The sequence below is a fragment of the Papaver somniferum genome, unplaced genomic scaffold (genome assembly GCF_003573695.1).
Source record: "Papaver somniferum cultivar HN1 unplaced genomic scaffold, ASM357369v1 unplaced-scaffold_132, whole genome shotgun sequence".
In the NCBI taxonomy this organism is placed as follows: Eukaryota; Viridiplantae; Streptophyta; class Magnoliopsida; order Ranunculales; family Papaveraceae; genus Papaver; species Papaver somniferum.
In genome coordinates, this window is record NW_020622381.1 from 16,575,468 (window position 1) to 16,589,269 (window position 13,802).

Consider the following 13,802-nt stretch of genomic DNA (forward strand, 5'->3'; position numbering starts at 1 on the left):
GATGGCCTGTATACATATGTCATACCGAAAATAATTTTCTTGTAAAATTTCTATTGTATTCTCGAACCAGGTTATGGTGATTTTTGAAGAACATGATAACTTGTCTGCAAGAAATGATTTTCAATGAATGAAGGCCAGATACACAATATTAACAAAGAACTGCCAGAAATTGGTATGAAATTGGATGCGGAAGAATTGGCATATGATTACTATTATCGTTATGTTACTCACTGCACCAAGGAACCAAAAAATGTTTCCATCAACCTCAAGTTAGCAGAGCTCAGACCTGAAAAAAAAGAAAGAACAGAACGGCCAATAAACAATTAACTTGTGTGCTTCCCCTATTTCATTATTTCCCCAATGTTCCTTCAGTATCAAGCTTACTATATATCTCGTCAAAAACATAGACCAAGCACTGTAACTCCTGATAAGCAGAATACACCAGTCATTTTACAAGACGATGAAACACACAAGTCTGTAGAATTCAGCTAGCTAGTAGAAGCTATCTTTGTTCTATCGATAACAGCGTGTTGAACGTTTCAATTGTTGCACAAAAAAACGGTTTCTAAAAGGAGAAAATATCGGATTTTTAGAAAATAACATTAGCTAAAAAACGGTCGTGGCAAAAGTCACTACTAAATTAGGGTGAAGTTAGCTGTGGTTGGGTGACGTAGCAAGCCCAAAAATTAGTGGATACAGTTCTGCTAGATCAACTATGATCCAGCAGTGCGGGAGCCAAATTTCTTCCGTCAAAATAATAGTTTTGCTAGGTACCACCACAAAAAGAAAAAAAAAGTGAATGTGAGCTAATTTAATTACGGCAGTGTAGTAATAGAGACACACTAACAAAGCATGAGAGGTCAGTTGATATAAACCGAAAAGCATGAATGTGATTACTGATTAATAATAACTCGGAGTAGTTGTTAGAGATTTCTATGAATTTCCTCCTAGGATCAGGCTTTATATGATCATAAATTCCTCCATTGGTTCCTGTATTTTCATATCCACAAAGCAATTATAATCTATTCAACACTTTCCAATCTTTTTTCAGGCACATCATCATAACACGAAACACATTTATCATCAGTAAGTTTGTGGTGAAACAACCAGTTTCAGTATCAAACTATCATGAACAGCTTTAGAAAGGGTAACTTTGTGGTGAAACAACCAGTTTCAGTATCAAACTATCATGAACAACTTTTAGAAAGGATTTTATAAAAAGTCTTTGACAATTTTGAAATCTAGAGGGAGAGAGAGACGACAGTTTAGCTGAACTGCTCTGAAAGAGAGGCAGCAGCTATGGAGAGCACTAGTGTCACCACTTTGATTTGTTGTTAGTGATGAGACTTGAGAGGGTGGGAACTGGGAATATTCTCAAACAAAAATAATTCAAAAAAAAAAAAAAAAGCATGGCTCATATGATGGTTAAAGGAGCTGGGAAGGACTGGCAGAAAAATAATTCAGAACACACAAACGAAACCAGAAACACCTATAGATTGAGGCATCTAGTCGTATAGACTGGCCTTTACTTAGACAAGAATGAATAAAAAGGCAACGTAGTTCCAAAGCATGCAACTGCATTCATGACCATTCAGCCATACATCCATGTAAGAAACTAAGTCTCTAAAAAATTGACAACCAAAACAACTATAAAATACCATTAAAAGCTCAGAAAAAGGCAGCAACTTGATCCTCCTACAACCGACCTACATACTTCTTCACCTTTGACATTGCTCGACTCAAAAAAGCATCCCTCAGCAATCAACAACGAAGCTCATCAAACAAATATAATCAAGCGCAAAAAAAGAGTAATACTAAGCTTTACATGATAGCGAACAAGATAATGCCAAAGTTGTTTATGATCCCATATAATAAGCATAAGAGACAGTGAGAAACTCAAGATTGCTATATCATGCATACACGAAGCCATATAATAAGACAGCATTTCTATCAGCAAGTACGTATATGCTACAAAAGATTGCAGAGAACCTAGACGATCGAAGAAACTCAAAATTTCAACACTATACTAAAGAGTCAAGTCATTCGGTGTTGCAATAACAAGCATAAGAGACGGTGAGAAACTCGAGATAATGTCAAATTTGTTTACAAATTAACAGGTGTGTCCAGGGGCCTCACCTTGCTTGCAGCTTGTCGTCGAGTGACAGCATCGGTCTTGCATTTTTTTCTCCTATATCTTCCAGTGTTAGTAAGGAGTTCATATGTGGGATAACACTTCTTAAACCAAAGACTGTCGCAAGCTCTGTGCAGACCGTTGAGCCAGTTGTACCATCCATGAGACAGGCTAGAGCACTTCGATCATACATGAGGACAGCCCAACGACTGATACATAAAGCATTCCCACTCTGAGTAATGGCAAACAGCTTAGATTCCCAGAGACGTAATTTAACAGTCCAATTCAATGTAACATTTCCACCCTGGGCATCAAGATAGTTTTCATTGCCTATTACACATATCTGATATATGGAGCTATGTATTTTTTTCTCGGAGAGCATAGTGTATGTTCCCATTGGAAACCCCTATTGAGTGATCGTTTAGTGGAACCCCTTCTGGAAAATCAGGTAGCTCAAGACCAAAAATAAGTGTCTCCTTGGTCAAATCAAAGATTATGATACCTCCATCTACAGTGTTCCTCCAATGGAGAGCACCCCTAGCAAAAACAGGCGGAACTTGTTCGAAACCCCAAGGAGGATCCTCTAAAGCATACGTCCCATTACTTGTCCACCCCAAGCCACTGCCAAGAGTGTAGACAAGAGTTTCTATAGAACCACCATTAACATGTGCCTGATATAATGAAACGATCTTGTACTGTTTTGTCGACGAAATGTAACCAAATCCGCACGACAGATGGGTATAGGTCATGTACTTGTCTCGAATTCGTGGTAGGAATTTGCATTCTCTTAGGAATGGATTGAGATTTGAGAATACAAGTGGTATCATTCTGCCAGCAATGAATACATACAATCCCATTAAATGAACCAAGTATATTTGTATGCTTGTAGGATAAGTGATCTAAAGAAGAAAAACCTTCGATTTCTCTAAGATTGATAGTTCTCTCGCTATCTCTATAATCAAAATAATGAAAGTTTAGCTCAATATTGAAGACGAGAAAGCTTAACTTACGGGATTGAAGCTTGATAAGATGAGGTAAATTCACTTTACCGAAGGTTGGTTCAGAAATCGTGTTCCTCCATTCTTTGCAAACCAGCCGACACTCCTTTAATGTCTCTAATGGCAACCTACTTAAAATGCTTCTAATCTCGTCTAATGGAAGCTTGCTGAAGTTCCCCCTCACTGAAGAAAACAGGTTCCCCCTCACTGAAGAAAACAGGTTCCCCCTCACTGGAGAAATCAGGTTCCCCATCGAAGAAGAAAGAAATACGCAGTAGAAGTTAGGGTTGTAGGTGGTGGAGACAAAGAGAGTAAAGTTAGGAAGAGGGAAACGAAACACTAATGAGTGAGGGAACACGGGACCTAAAAGAAAGAGAGAACACCGATCCTTGCCCTATAACTAATCAGAGGCATACACGCGTCACTGAAACACCTCCTCTCTGCTAATGCTTGCTGAGTTTGTTCAGTGTTTTTTAAAATAATAAAAAAAACGACCAACTTGATTAAGAAACTCGCAACTACATTTCTTAGTTGATCATCTGCAATGACTTGCAACTACAGTCTGAACGCTTCAGCTGCTTGAGTTCGTCACGGTGAATTAGTCCGAAGGTAAATTTAAGAACTAATTGATAGAAACAAACCAACGTTTTTTGTTACAAGCACTATGAAAGTAGTGGACTTATGACATGTGATGATCCATTTATTTCTTACTCTACATTCTCATTTAAGATATGTAAAACTGAATCACTACGGCAGACTTGCAACTCTACTTCTTATCGTGTTGCAGCAAGGCATAACTTAAAGATCAAGAGGCCTCTGCTTGCTTGTAGGCTGCTGGAGGTAGATTTCTCTTCATTGCAGTATGCCAGATTAGGGACGGAATCAACTGTTGCGGGGAGGATGACGGCTGGTTGCACTCGACCTACATTTGCTTCTATACTTGCCTATTCGGAGAACAAATCCATGAATCTTTCATTTAGTAACCGCTTTAACTTTTTATAGCGGGAAGTATATCTTCACTTAAAGAGTCTGTGCTTCCTCATTCCCTATAATAAGAAACCCAAATACAAGAATCTTTCAAATCAAAGAGATGGAAAAAAAATTGTTTTACTAAAACTGAATACTTTTGTCAGGAAAGCTGATATCTGAAATATATAGCAATGGGCGATGCGTAAAATGGTCTTACAAGAATGGTTGGATCTCATGCTGGGTTCTTGGGATCCGTTGACTCGGCCATCCCTATTGCTGGAGTCCCTATAACAAAATAAAAGGTGCAAAATCGAAATTGATGAATGAGCGGCCTTTATCTTGTCACAAACTTTATGTTAAGATAGGAGGCACTGATGGTATCCATTAGGAGACTTCAAAGCCAGCGAATATGCAATTTGAGTCTCCAAACGGGCACGCACGCGTTTGCACCCGCATCATCAGTAACCCCACAGCCAAATGTTAGCAAATCAGATACAAACACAGTAAAAAAGCATTAAAAAAAACAAAAAACAATTCAATGGTTACAAGTAGAAAATGCAGTAACGACATATGCCTGCTCCAACTTGGCTTTCGGGCTAAAAACTTCCCGACCTCAACTTGAAACACAGCCAATTCACCACTTCGAATTGAACCTAGATTCCAGGAGCTTGCAAAATTTGAAGCTAGGAAGGAATCATCAGCAATCCTCAACCAGCACATCAAAGCTCATATCGAAAAGAAATGCATGGCGTGTTGCCAGAACAACAAGACCGGGGCCAGATTTTGATAGTCTTACAGTTGTAACTTTTAACTGTGACTAAAGATAAAATTGTTTGAAAGACAATAAGCTTCTAATGTCGATGCCAGCTAAAATTTCACTAGACAAATATAACCATAAGGAAAAAATTAACGAATTGAGCTGACAGTAAAATCATTACTTGTACCTGAATCTTAAGAACCGGAACTAATCAGAGAAGTGAGTGAGTTATTTAGAAGACAGGTCCTATTGAATAGATCCCATATGTACAATGATCCTTTCATCATGACATGGAGTAACTTCCAGCACTCGTCAGAGTCTAAAAAAATTGCTGCTGATCCCATCATCATGGTTGGCATGGCTTGCTTTCCACACCTTGTATAAACCTTATCAAGGACAAAATAGAGTACTTAAAAAATGCTTCCACGCAAGATCATTGTAGGAATAAATTTTTTTAAAAAAACTGCAATTGCTGTACAATTTTGAAACATTACCTGTAAACAGCCATCTTCGCATCCAACAGCCCAAAAATTGACATTTCCGTCCAAAGCAGTGACTCTCCAAGATATACCAGACCAAAGAGTCTCTTCCCCTTTTCTGCACGTAACTTCTGTTTCTTTCCAGACAAATATATTTCCTACCCCCAACAACCACCCCACTCACAGTCTGATCTACATGGCGAGCTTCTAAGCTGACAGGAGTGCTATCTTCCCCTATTTTGTTACTAAAAACTCTAATTGAAAGAATAGAACTTGCTGACGACCGCAAACCAGCAGCAGTCACAGCCCTGTCTGTACTTGCAGAAGCAAGAACCTTATCAATAACCAGGCTGTCACTAATGGCTGCTCCTTATCCCCGCCATGGCCTAATCCTCCAGCTTGATCATTGGCCTTGTAATTTCCAGTAAAATGCCTTTTCATAGAACCTTCTCTAACACCATCATCACCAAGTACCACCCGATCATCGTCCTTTTGGTTATTCAGACAAGCAAAATCAAATGCTTGAGCCTGGGCCCCATCTGTTACACTTTCTTGACCACCAGAGACACCAAATGCTTCAGGAATAATCCTCTTTCTACCTGGTCGTCTATATTCCTTTTGCTTAACAAGACTAGTAACCCGAACAAAACTTACCCGATTACCCCTTTATTTGTCCCCTCATTTTCTTCTGGAAACCTTAGGAAGTGATTGACCTACATTAGACAAGCCCGATTCTTCAGAAGATTATCGAAGTACCTGTTTCTCCTGAACAACTGAGGACACATTTTTGCTTGAGGATTGCTTCGCTGGTGACAATAGTGCTCGGCTTTCTGCCTCCTTCCTCTTCCATCACCATAACGACTTCTCTTCAACTCGTCCAACTCAGTAAGCCTCAAAATGAAACATCGCTACCGTTCCATCCAAAGAACAAGCAAAAAGAGTGTGTCCATCAGGACTCCTGTTTCAGGTACATGTAAGAAGTCAATTCAAATTAGTTGTTAGTATGAGCTAATGTGGCGGATACAGGAGTCCTTACCAAGATAGATCATCTACACTTCGAGAGAAAAAATGTTTGGCCACCAACAGAGAACGAGTGCTTGCAGCTGTTGATGCAGTTATAGTTCGATCCTGACTTCCAACGGCAATTACATTGTACGTCTGCGAGTCTTTCGCTGTATTCTTGGAGGAGCCGTTGGCCCATCCAACAGGCACAGCTTTTACATCCTGGCGGTTTGAGAAATTTTTCCTGAACATCAAAAGGTTGAAGTTTACCACAATAATGGGGGCATTTTGTCCTAATTCAAAAGTAGCAGTCCATTCCCCTCTTTCTAATACAGGTGCAGAGGGGCCAGGCTTCTGAAAACCATGATGACCAATGACCACAGGCGACCAACTAAGCCACCTAAAGAAGGTCGATCCCAGATGAAAAAATAGGCACTCATTAGTAAATACACAGGGAAAAGAAGATAGAAATCCAAATACACACACACAGAAAACAAGACAGAAGTCCAAATACACACACAGAGAGCAAAGGAGTTCAAGCATACTGATTTTGGCCAGTAGCCATCTGTTTTGTGGGGTAGACTCCAGTCACTTGTTCTCCAAACAATAACAGTCATGTCATCTGACTGACTTGCTATGAATGACCCTGTGGGATCCCAAGCAACCCCTTTAACCAGGCTAGAGTGGCCTCTCAGGACAGCAGTACAGATAGCATTACTCATACTCCAAATGTGGATTAGTCTTGTCCAATCTACCACTGGCTAATATTGTGTATAAAACATTAATTACCACATTGGCAGTGTGTCCTCTCAAAGTCATTATAACATTCTAATTCTAATTATATCTGGGGGCTTTCCACTAACCAAACTCCATTGTACCCGACCCAGGATTTCTTTCATGAACAAGAATTGCCTGATCATCATACACAGGTGCATCAAACCACCATCTAACGCAATTAACTGATATAAAATGATCACGAAGTATGGTCAACATTTTCTGCATGGACTGAATATTTTCTGAATCCTTGCTCACACATTTCATGTTTCATATCCTAACCTACACAGAAAAAAGAAAAAAGGCATCATAGATTTTCAAGTACATGAAAAGAATGTGTATTCAGTTTGCCACCTAAATATAATGTGGTGGACTAATGGTGTCATCTCATTACAATCATCAACATGAAACACCAAAATTATTCGCAGCAACACAAGGAAACAGCATTATACATCCCACTCATAATTCAGACGAAATATAAATCAGACAGTATTGAGCAAAATAAGCTAAAATCAAGATGAAAACGCCCAAGTTAAACTAAAACAAATAGTACCCAAATGAAAAAGATGATGATACCTTGTGATCTCTCTCCACCACAAGTAACAAACGTAAGACCACCTAGTTGTATATCGACTGAGAAAATTTGCATTCCTTCACGTTTAGTCCGATTAGGTTTTTCTGGAATCATGTTTTTACTCTTTTTAACTGCACTTTCTCACATATCTCTCACATACCTAAGCTTTACCATGTCTGCAATAATTCGGAGGTTTTACCTATTTCCTATCCTCCGTTTACCTAATTCCCATCCCAACCGTACAATGAAGATTTTCTAAAACTCTTTTTAAAGGAGGTAAACAGAATTCACTCTAATATTATAATGACTAATTGAACTGTTACCACCACGGCCATCACCTTGATTAGGTTAGAAACTTACTCTTTGGCCTATTCCTATGTACATGTAAAAAAAAATGCTATTTAGCATACCAGGTGGCACGGTAAACCAGTTGTGCTACTATGGGAAAACCACGGAGTAACCGAGTTTCTAGCAAGCGTTATTAATAATATCGCCAGTGATAAAGCTATCGCCAACGTTCGACTTTCTAACGCCTATAAATACCGCACTTTGTTCTCTTTTGTTCTCAACTCTTCTCAAATCTTTTGCTCAAACCTTTTGTTCTTAAACTTAACCAATCATCTTTCGCTTTACTTCTTAAACACATATGGAGAGAAGAAAAAGAAATAGAAAAGCCAAAGGATGTACTAGTATCCCAGCCAGTGGAATAAGTTTTGTTGTGGATACAAATTATGAGTTTAATAATGTCAGACAAGTAGCCGGTGAAGGTATGTTCTCTAATCACCTATCTGACCATGAGGAGCGAGTTAATTCGGTAAATCTAAGAGGTGGATAGTCTGAGTTACATACGATTTTTCAATTACTTCCCCTGTTGTTCAAGGGAGAGTTAGAAGATATCCTTGGCGGCATCTATATCATATACAACCTAGAAACCACGTGATTCAAGGAGTTCAAGTTATATTAGAACGATGGGGAAGACTATAAACACGTTCTTTTTCAAGGAGTTTGAATCCGGTAAGTCAGTTTTTTCTAGTAATTTAATTTTTAGATTATGTGTTTTGTTTTATAAAAATCAACAAATTCTAATTATGAATAATTATTGTTAATAGAAGTTACACCGATAGATTTGTACATGTTAACGGGAATTCCGTGTGCTGGAAAATTACTTCCGTTTAACAAACTAAATTGGTTATCAAAAGATAAATGGAAACAAAGTCTTCTCTTATATTCAAGTCATGTAGAAGGAAATGTTTCATATAGACAATTAAAAGCGCATGGGTTAAAAGTGGCTGGGTTGAAAGCATTTTTCATACGTTATGCTAGGAAAATGAATGAAATCAGGGTAGCTGGTAATGAATATTTGTTCCCCGACCATTATGAGGAGCTCGAACGTCTGTTTGTATTGTGGACACTAAGCCAATGAATATTTCCAAATGTTATCTCAGTGGTGTTAATTGGGTTTCTCGAAGCATTAGAAGATTTATAGCAAGCACCAACATATGATTGAGGGTCTCCGATTTTATCATAGATTTACATGGCCCTCGGTGATTTCTCGACGTGTGTCAAAGGTAGTTTTAATGCAGATTGGGGAGTTCTGGAGGTAAGAACCAATATTTTTCACAATATTTGTTTGTTATTTTCACTTGGAAAATTTAATAACCAATAACGTTATTCAGTATTGGTGGTATACATGGTTCCGCGTTTCAGAACCTTCTCTTAAGAATCATACCAATGTATTTCTGATCATATGGAAGTACGATTCCAAGAATTGGGAACCTATACAGATTGAAGATGGTCAACATACTGTTATTGTTCATAAGATTCAACAGTTGTGTAGAACAAGCCTTAACCTTATCTCCCAGCCGTATGAAGCAATACCTGAGTTCGAAGAAGAACAAGCTCAGAGAATGGTACAACTAAGCCTTACAAGGATGGTGTTATACAACCTTATTTCTGAAAAGGGTGTTTGGTATTATGGTGAAAGACAACTTCTTCAGTTGCAAAGAAGATCGGTGATAACCGTCAACCCTTATCCAAGTTCAGAGGTTTCAGAAGAAGATTACTTCAAATTGATAAGGGAAGGTCATCATTGGCAAGAAGCTGATCAATTGATCCAGGAGCCAATGGACAAAAATGAGAACCTAGTTTGGTTTAACACTATTTTCAAGCCCAATATTGTTATGCAACCGCAAAGTTTGGGTCGGACAGATTTCCCAGCTTTAGGTAGGATGCCACTTGCCGATGAATTTCTTCCTTCCCAACCTCCACCAGAGACGGGTGACGCATTTTCATATCCTTCTCAAAGTTCATCGTCAACCATGCCACTATTTTCTTAGTAAGTACAAACTATATTCAACACATCTTGAGAGATTGTTAATTATCCAATTGCTTCTAGTGCACTTGATCGGACTTATCCATACTTGGGGATCAATGCTACATAGTTGTAGCATCAGAACCAGTTGAACGATTATCATGCTTTAGTTCAGGGATTTCAGAGTTTGCACTTGGATGAGTTGCAAAAACCGAGGGAATGCATGTTGTTTGACATGATTCAAGGATTTGACGGTAATGATGGTTCAGGTAGTAGTAGGGGAATGAGTCCCAGTGTTAGAGGAATGAGTCCCAGTGGTAGAGGAATGAGTCCCAGTGGTAGAGATGGTGGAGGAATGACTCTTTTGAGTCCAAGTGGTAGAGGAATGAGTCATTTGAGTCCCATTGGTGGAGGAATGAGTCCAACTGGAAGTCAGCAAAGTCGTGGAAGTGAAAGAAGATTGAGACGTCGTCCTATGCAGAGGTACCATAAAGTTCTACTCCAAACCTAGTGTTACATAGTCAAGTAGTACGTGGTGGTGAAGAAAATATTGGCCTGGATACAACTCCTACACGTATGTTTAGTCATTTTCCAACTGACATAATGACTCCAGGTGGTGGTGTGAACATGGAAGTAATTAGGCAATCGACTCTGTATACCGCAATTGGCTCAAGCTCATCAGTATTTCAACCATTCCAGCAGACATTGCAGCAAACTCCTCAAGAATATCAACAACACGTATTTCAAGATTTGTATCGTGTTCCCATGTGCCCTGAACCATTGCTTATCAGGGTTATGGTGATTCTGATGTCACTCAAGCACCAAGTGAGTCTCAAAACGGCTCGCTAACTGATATGTTGAACAACACTCTTAATCCAGAAAACGCGGCAATTGGATCTTTGGTCAGGGAGGAAATGGACAAGGTAATGAGTAGTTTAAATGTGAGCAATTCAATTATGTAAGCAATTTAGTTGAAATGTATTTATTTATTTTTAATTAATGGAAAAAAAATTAGATCAGTATTATTAAAAAAAATTGGATTAATATTCATATACAAACTAGTTTTACATTTCATTAAAAATTAACCTTGATTGCATAACACAATACTTATAATTTGAATCCCTGCACATGAACATTGTAGAGTTCATAACATTCGTCGTGACCATCTTTCGTTGTCTTTGGAGAATTTGGTACGAGATCTAATTTTTAGTTCTTCATTTGACAACCCAGGATTATCCCCTTTTATCAACCACATAATTTGCTGATACTTTCTAACATTGTTATTGGGGTAGAAATTATGTATTTATAAAGGGAGAAAATGGTAGCTGTTGGATTAAGATCTGATAAGCGTTGATCAGACCAGCGATCGAGCGACAACTTGACTAACGCTAGCGCTGGAATGACCAGCGAGCGCTGACTTGACCATCGAGCGATGAAAACTCTATCGCTCGCTGGAAACTCTGTCGTGTCTTATATGTTATTCCTGGCATATAGGCATATGAGTTTGGCAGTTTGGCATACCCATAGTGGGTGCATATATGCCAAATATCAGTGTTTGACATGTGTATAGGAATAATCCTTAGATCACAAATTTATTCAGGTTCGGAAACTGAATTGTTAAACTTACTCTTATTGAATTTCATGAAAAATATGACACTGTGGACAATTAAATAAAAACAGTTCATGAAATACCATTGGAGGTTAAGGAATACTACGATGAAAACCTAATTGAAACAAAAAATATCTATGAAAATTATGGGTATGTTCATCTCAATTTTAATTCGTTTCCGCTATTTCCATCGCATCAGTTCACAAGTTCATTAACGAAAAGTAAAATTGGTTACTGTGTATGCGGTTTAATTACAACATTCCTCCTTCTAGGTTTGGTACAAAATTGTTGTAAGATCATTATATCATCATGAACATGGACAACATGTAACACTGATAATGGTAATATATAATTAAGGTGACGATGGTGCTGGCATCAATTAACAAAATTTTATTAAAGGATCATATTCGAGAGAGAGAGAGGGGGAAAAAAATAAGACGGTGGGGGATGAAGATGAAGGTTACCCATAAAATATAAAATGACGAGTTTCGTTCACCCTACCTCGAAGGAGTTAAAAAAATGACTTACATGGTTTGGATGGGATTTAGGGAAAGTTGGGATATGAAATAGGTAAAACATAATTCAATGACCTAAACCAAAACCATACATTTTGTTGTAAGACCACAAATTTTGTGTGTGGACCACCATTTATAGTGTCGAGAACTTAGTTTAAATAGCATAATGTGGCCAATTTGAGGCCTAATTTAGCGGATTACATAGGATAATTTAGTGTGCGTATTCTTGAATCTCGATTGGTGAAATTCTAAGCACGCTTGTACTACATTTCATGATTGAACATTTTTTTTCCATTTCTTATATGTTATAGGCTGTTGAATCGTTCGAGCTGAAATTAAATGAATTACACGTTAGGGTGCAAACATTAGTAGTAGAATTTTTTTTCTATTAATCTTTTATGAATGAATCTACTGTTGAAATTGATCTCAGCAATCATTTTTTCTCAACACTTATTTTACAGGTACATGTATTAGTTATATTTATATAGACGGGTCTGACTCCGATAGCTGTCCAATCAATGACAACATAAATAAACCAATACTAGACTGACACGTAAATACTGATAGTTACAGTTAGAGTGTAACAGAAGTGTTAGCCAGAACAATGCAACTGTTATTAGCCCCCCTCAAGATGAAGTTGTTTTGTAGAAAAAACTTTCATCTTGTCACGGAGAAAACTAAACCTGGGACCTGCCAATCCTTTGGTAAAGATATCACCCACCTGATCCACTATGGAGATGTAATGAACATCAAGAACTTTGGATTAAACAAGCTCTCTGATAAAATTGTTGTCCACTGCTAGATGTTTCATGCGGCTATGAAAGACTAGATTTGAAGATAGAGATATAACACTTACATTATCATACTGAATAATAAGAGGTATGGGTAAAAAGATATGAAGATCTTTCAGCAACTGACACAACCAGACTACTTCAGCTGAAGTTTGAGCCAGACTTATGTGGAGCTTCTAGAAACTCTATTTTGCTTTTTGCTAGACCTGAAAATTGGATTAGGTCCAAAAAAATATAATATCCTCATGTACTTCTTCTGGTGTTTGGATCTCCAGCCCATGTACTGCCAAAGGCCTTTTGTAAAAAATAATCCATAATCAATTGTGGCTTTAATGTATCTGAGAATTCTTTTTGTTGCTACGAAATATACATCTATTGGATTTTACATATGCTGACACACTTGGTCAACTGCATAGCATATTAATGGTCTTGTCCGTGTCAGATATTGGAGTGCACCTACTAGTTATCTTTACTCAGTTTGATTAGTAAGAGGTTGACCATCTGAAGCACTGAGTTTGTAGTTGACAACTACTGGTGAAGAACAAGGTTTATCTCATGTCATATATGTCTTATCCAATAAGTCAAGTGCATATTTAGTCTGAGATAAGAAAAGACCTGAAGAATTTCTCTTAACTTCAAACCCCGATAAGAAGTGTAGTGCACCCAAATCTTTCACATGAAATTGTGTACCAAGCTAAGCAATTACTTCGCTGTAATAGGCTTTGTCATTCCCTGTAATGAGTATGTCATCCATATATACTAACACAATAGTGATCATATAACCATGTTTCTGAACGAATAATGAAGTATCAACTTTTGAAAACACAAAACCAAAGGATAACAAAATATTATGTAAGTTCTCATACCAGGATATGATACCATACTAGCACTT

The 13,802-nt window shown here is 37.9% G+C and overlaps 1 protein-coding gene and 1 pseudogene across 1 annotated transcript; both read right to left on the reverse strand.

The window, feature by feature from the left end:
• LOC113332768 lies at nt 1-3,455 on the reverse strand. The gene is made up of 2 exons (XM_026579285.1): nt 2,137-3,455; nt 1-286 (listed from the first exon to the last, which is right to left on the reverse strand). Exons 1-2 carry the CDS (start codon nt 2,526-2,528, stop codon nt 271-273), a joined length of 408 nt encoding a protein of 135 aa, XP_026435070.1. The 5' UTR covers nt 2,529-3,455; the 3' UTR covers nt 1-270.
• Nucleotides 3,456-4,795: 1,340 nt separating this feature from the next.
• LOC113332864 lies at nt 4,796-7,917 on the reverse strand (annotated as a pseudogene).
• Between the last annotated feature and the right edge of the window lie 5,885 nt (nt 7,918-13,802).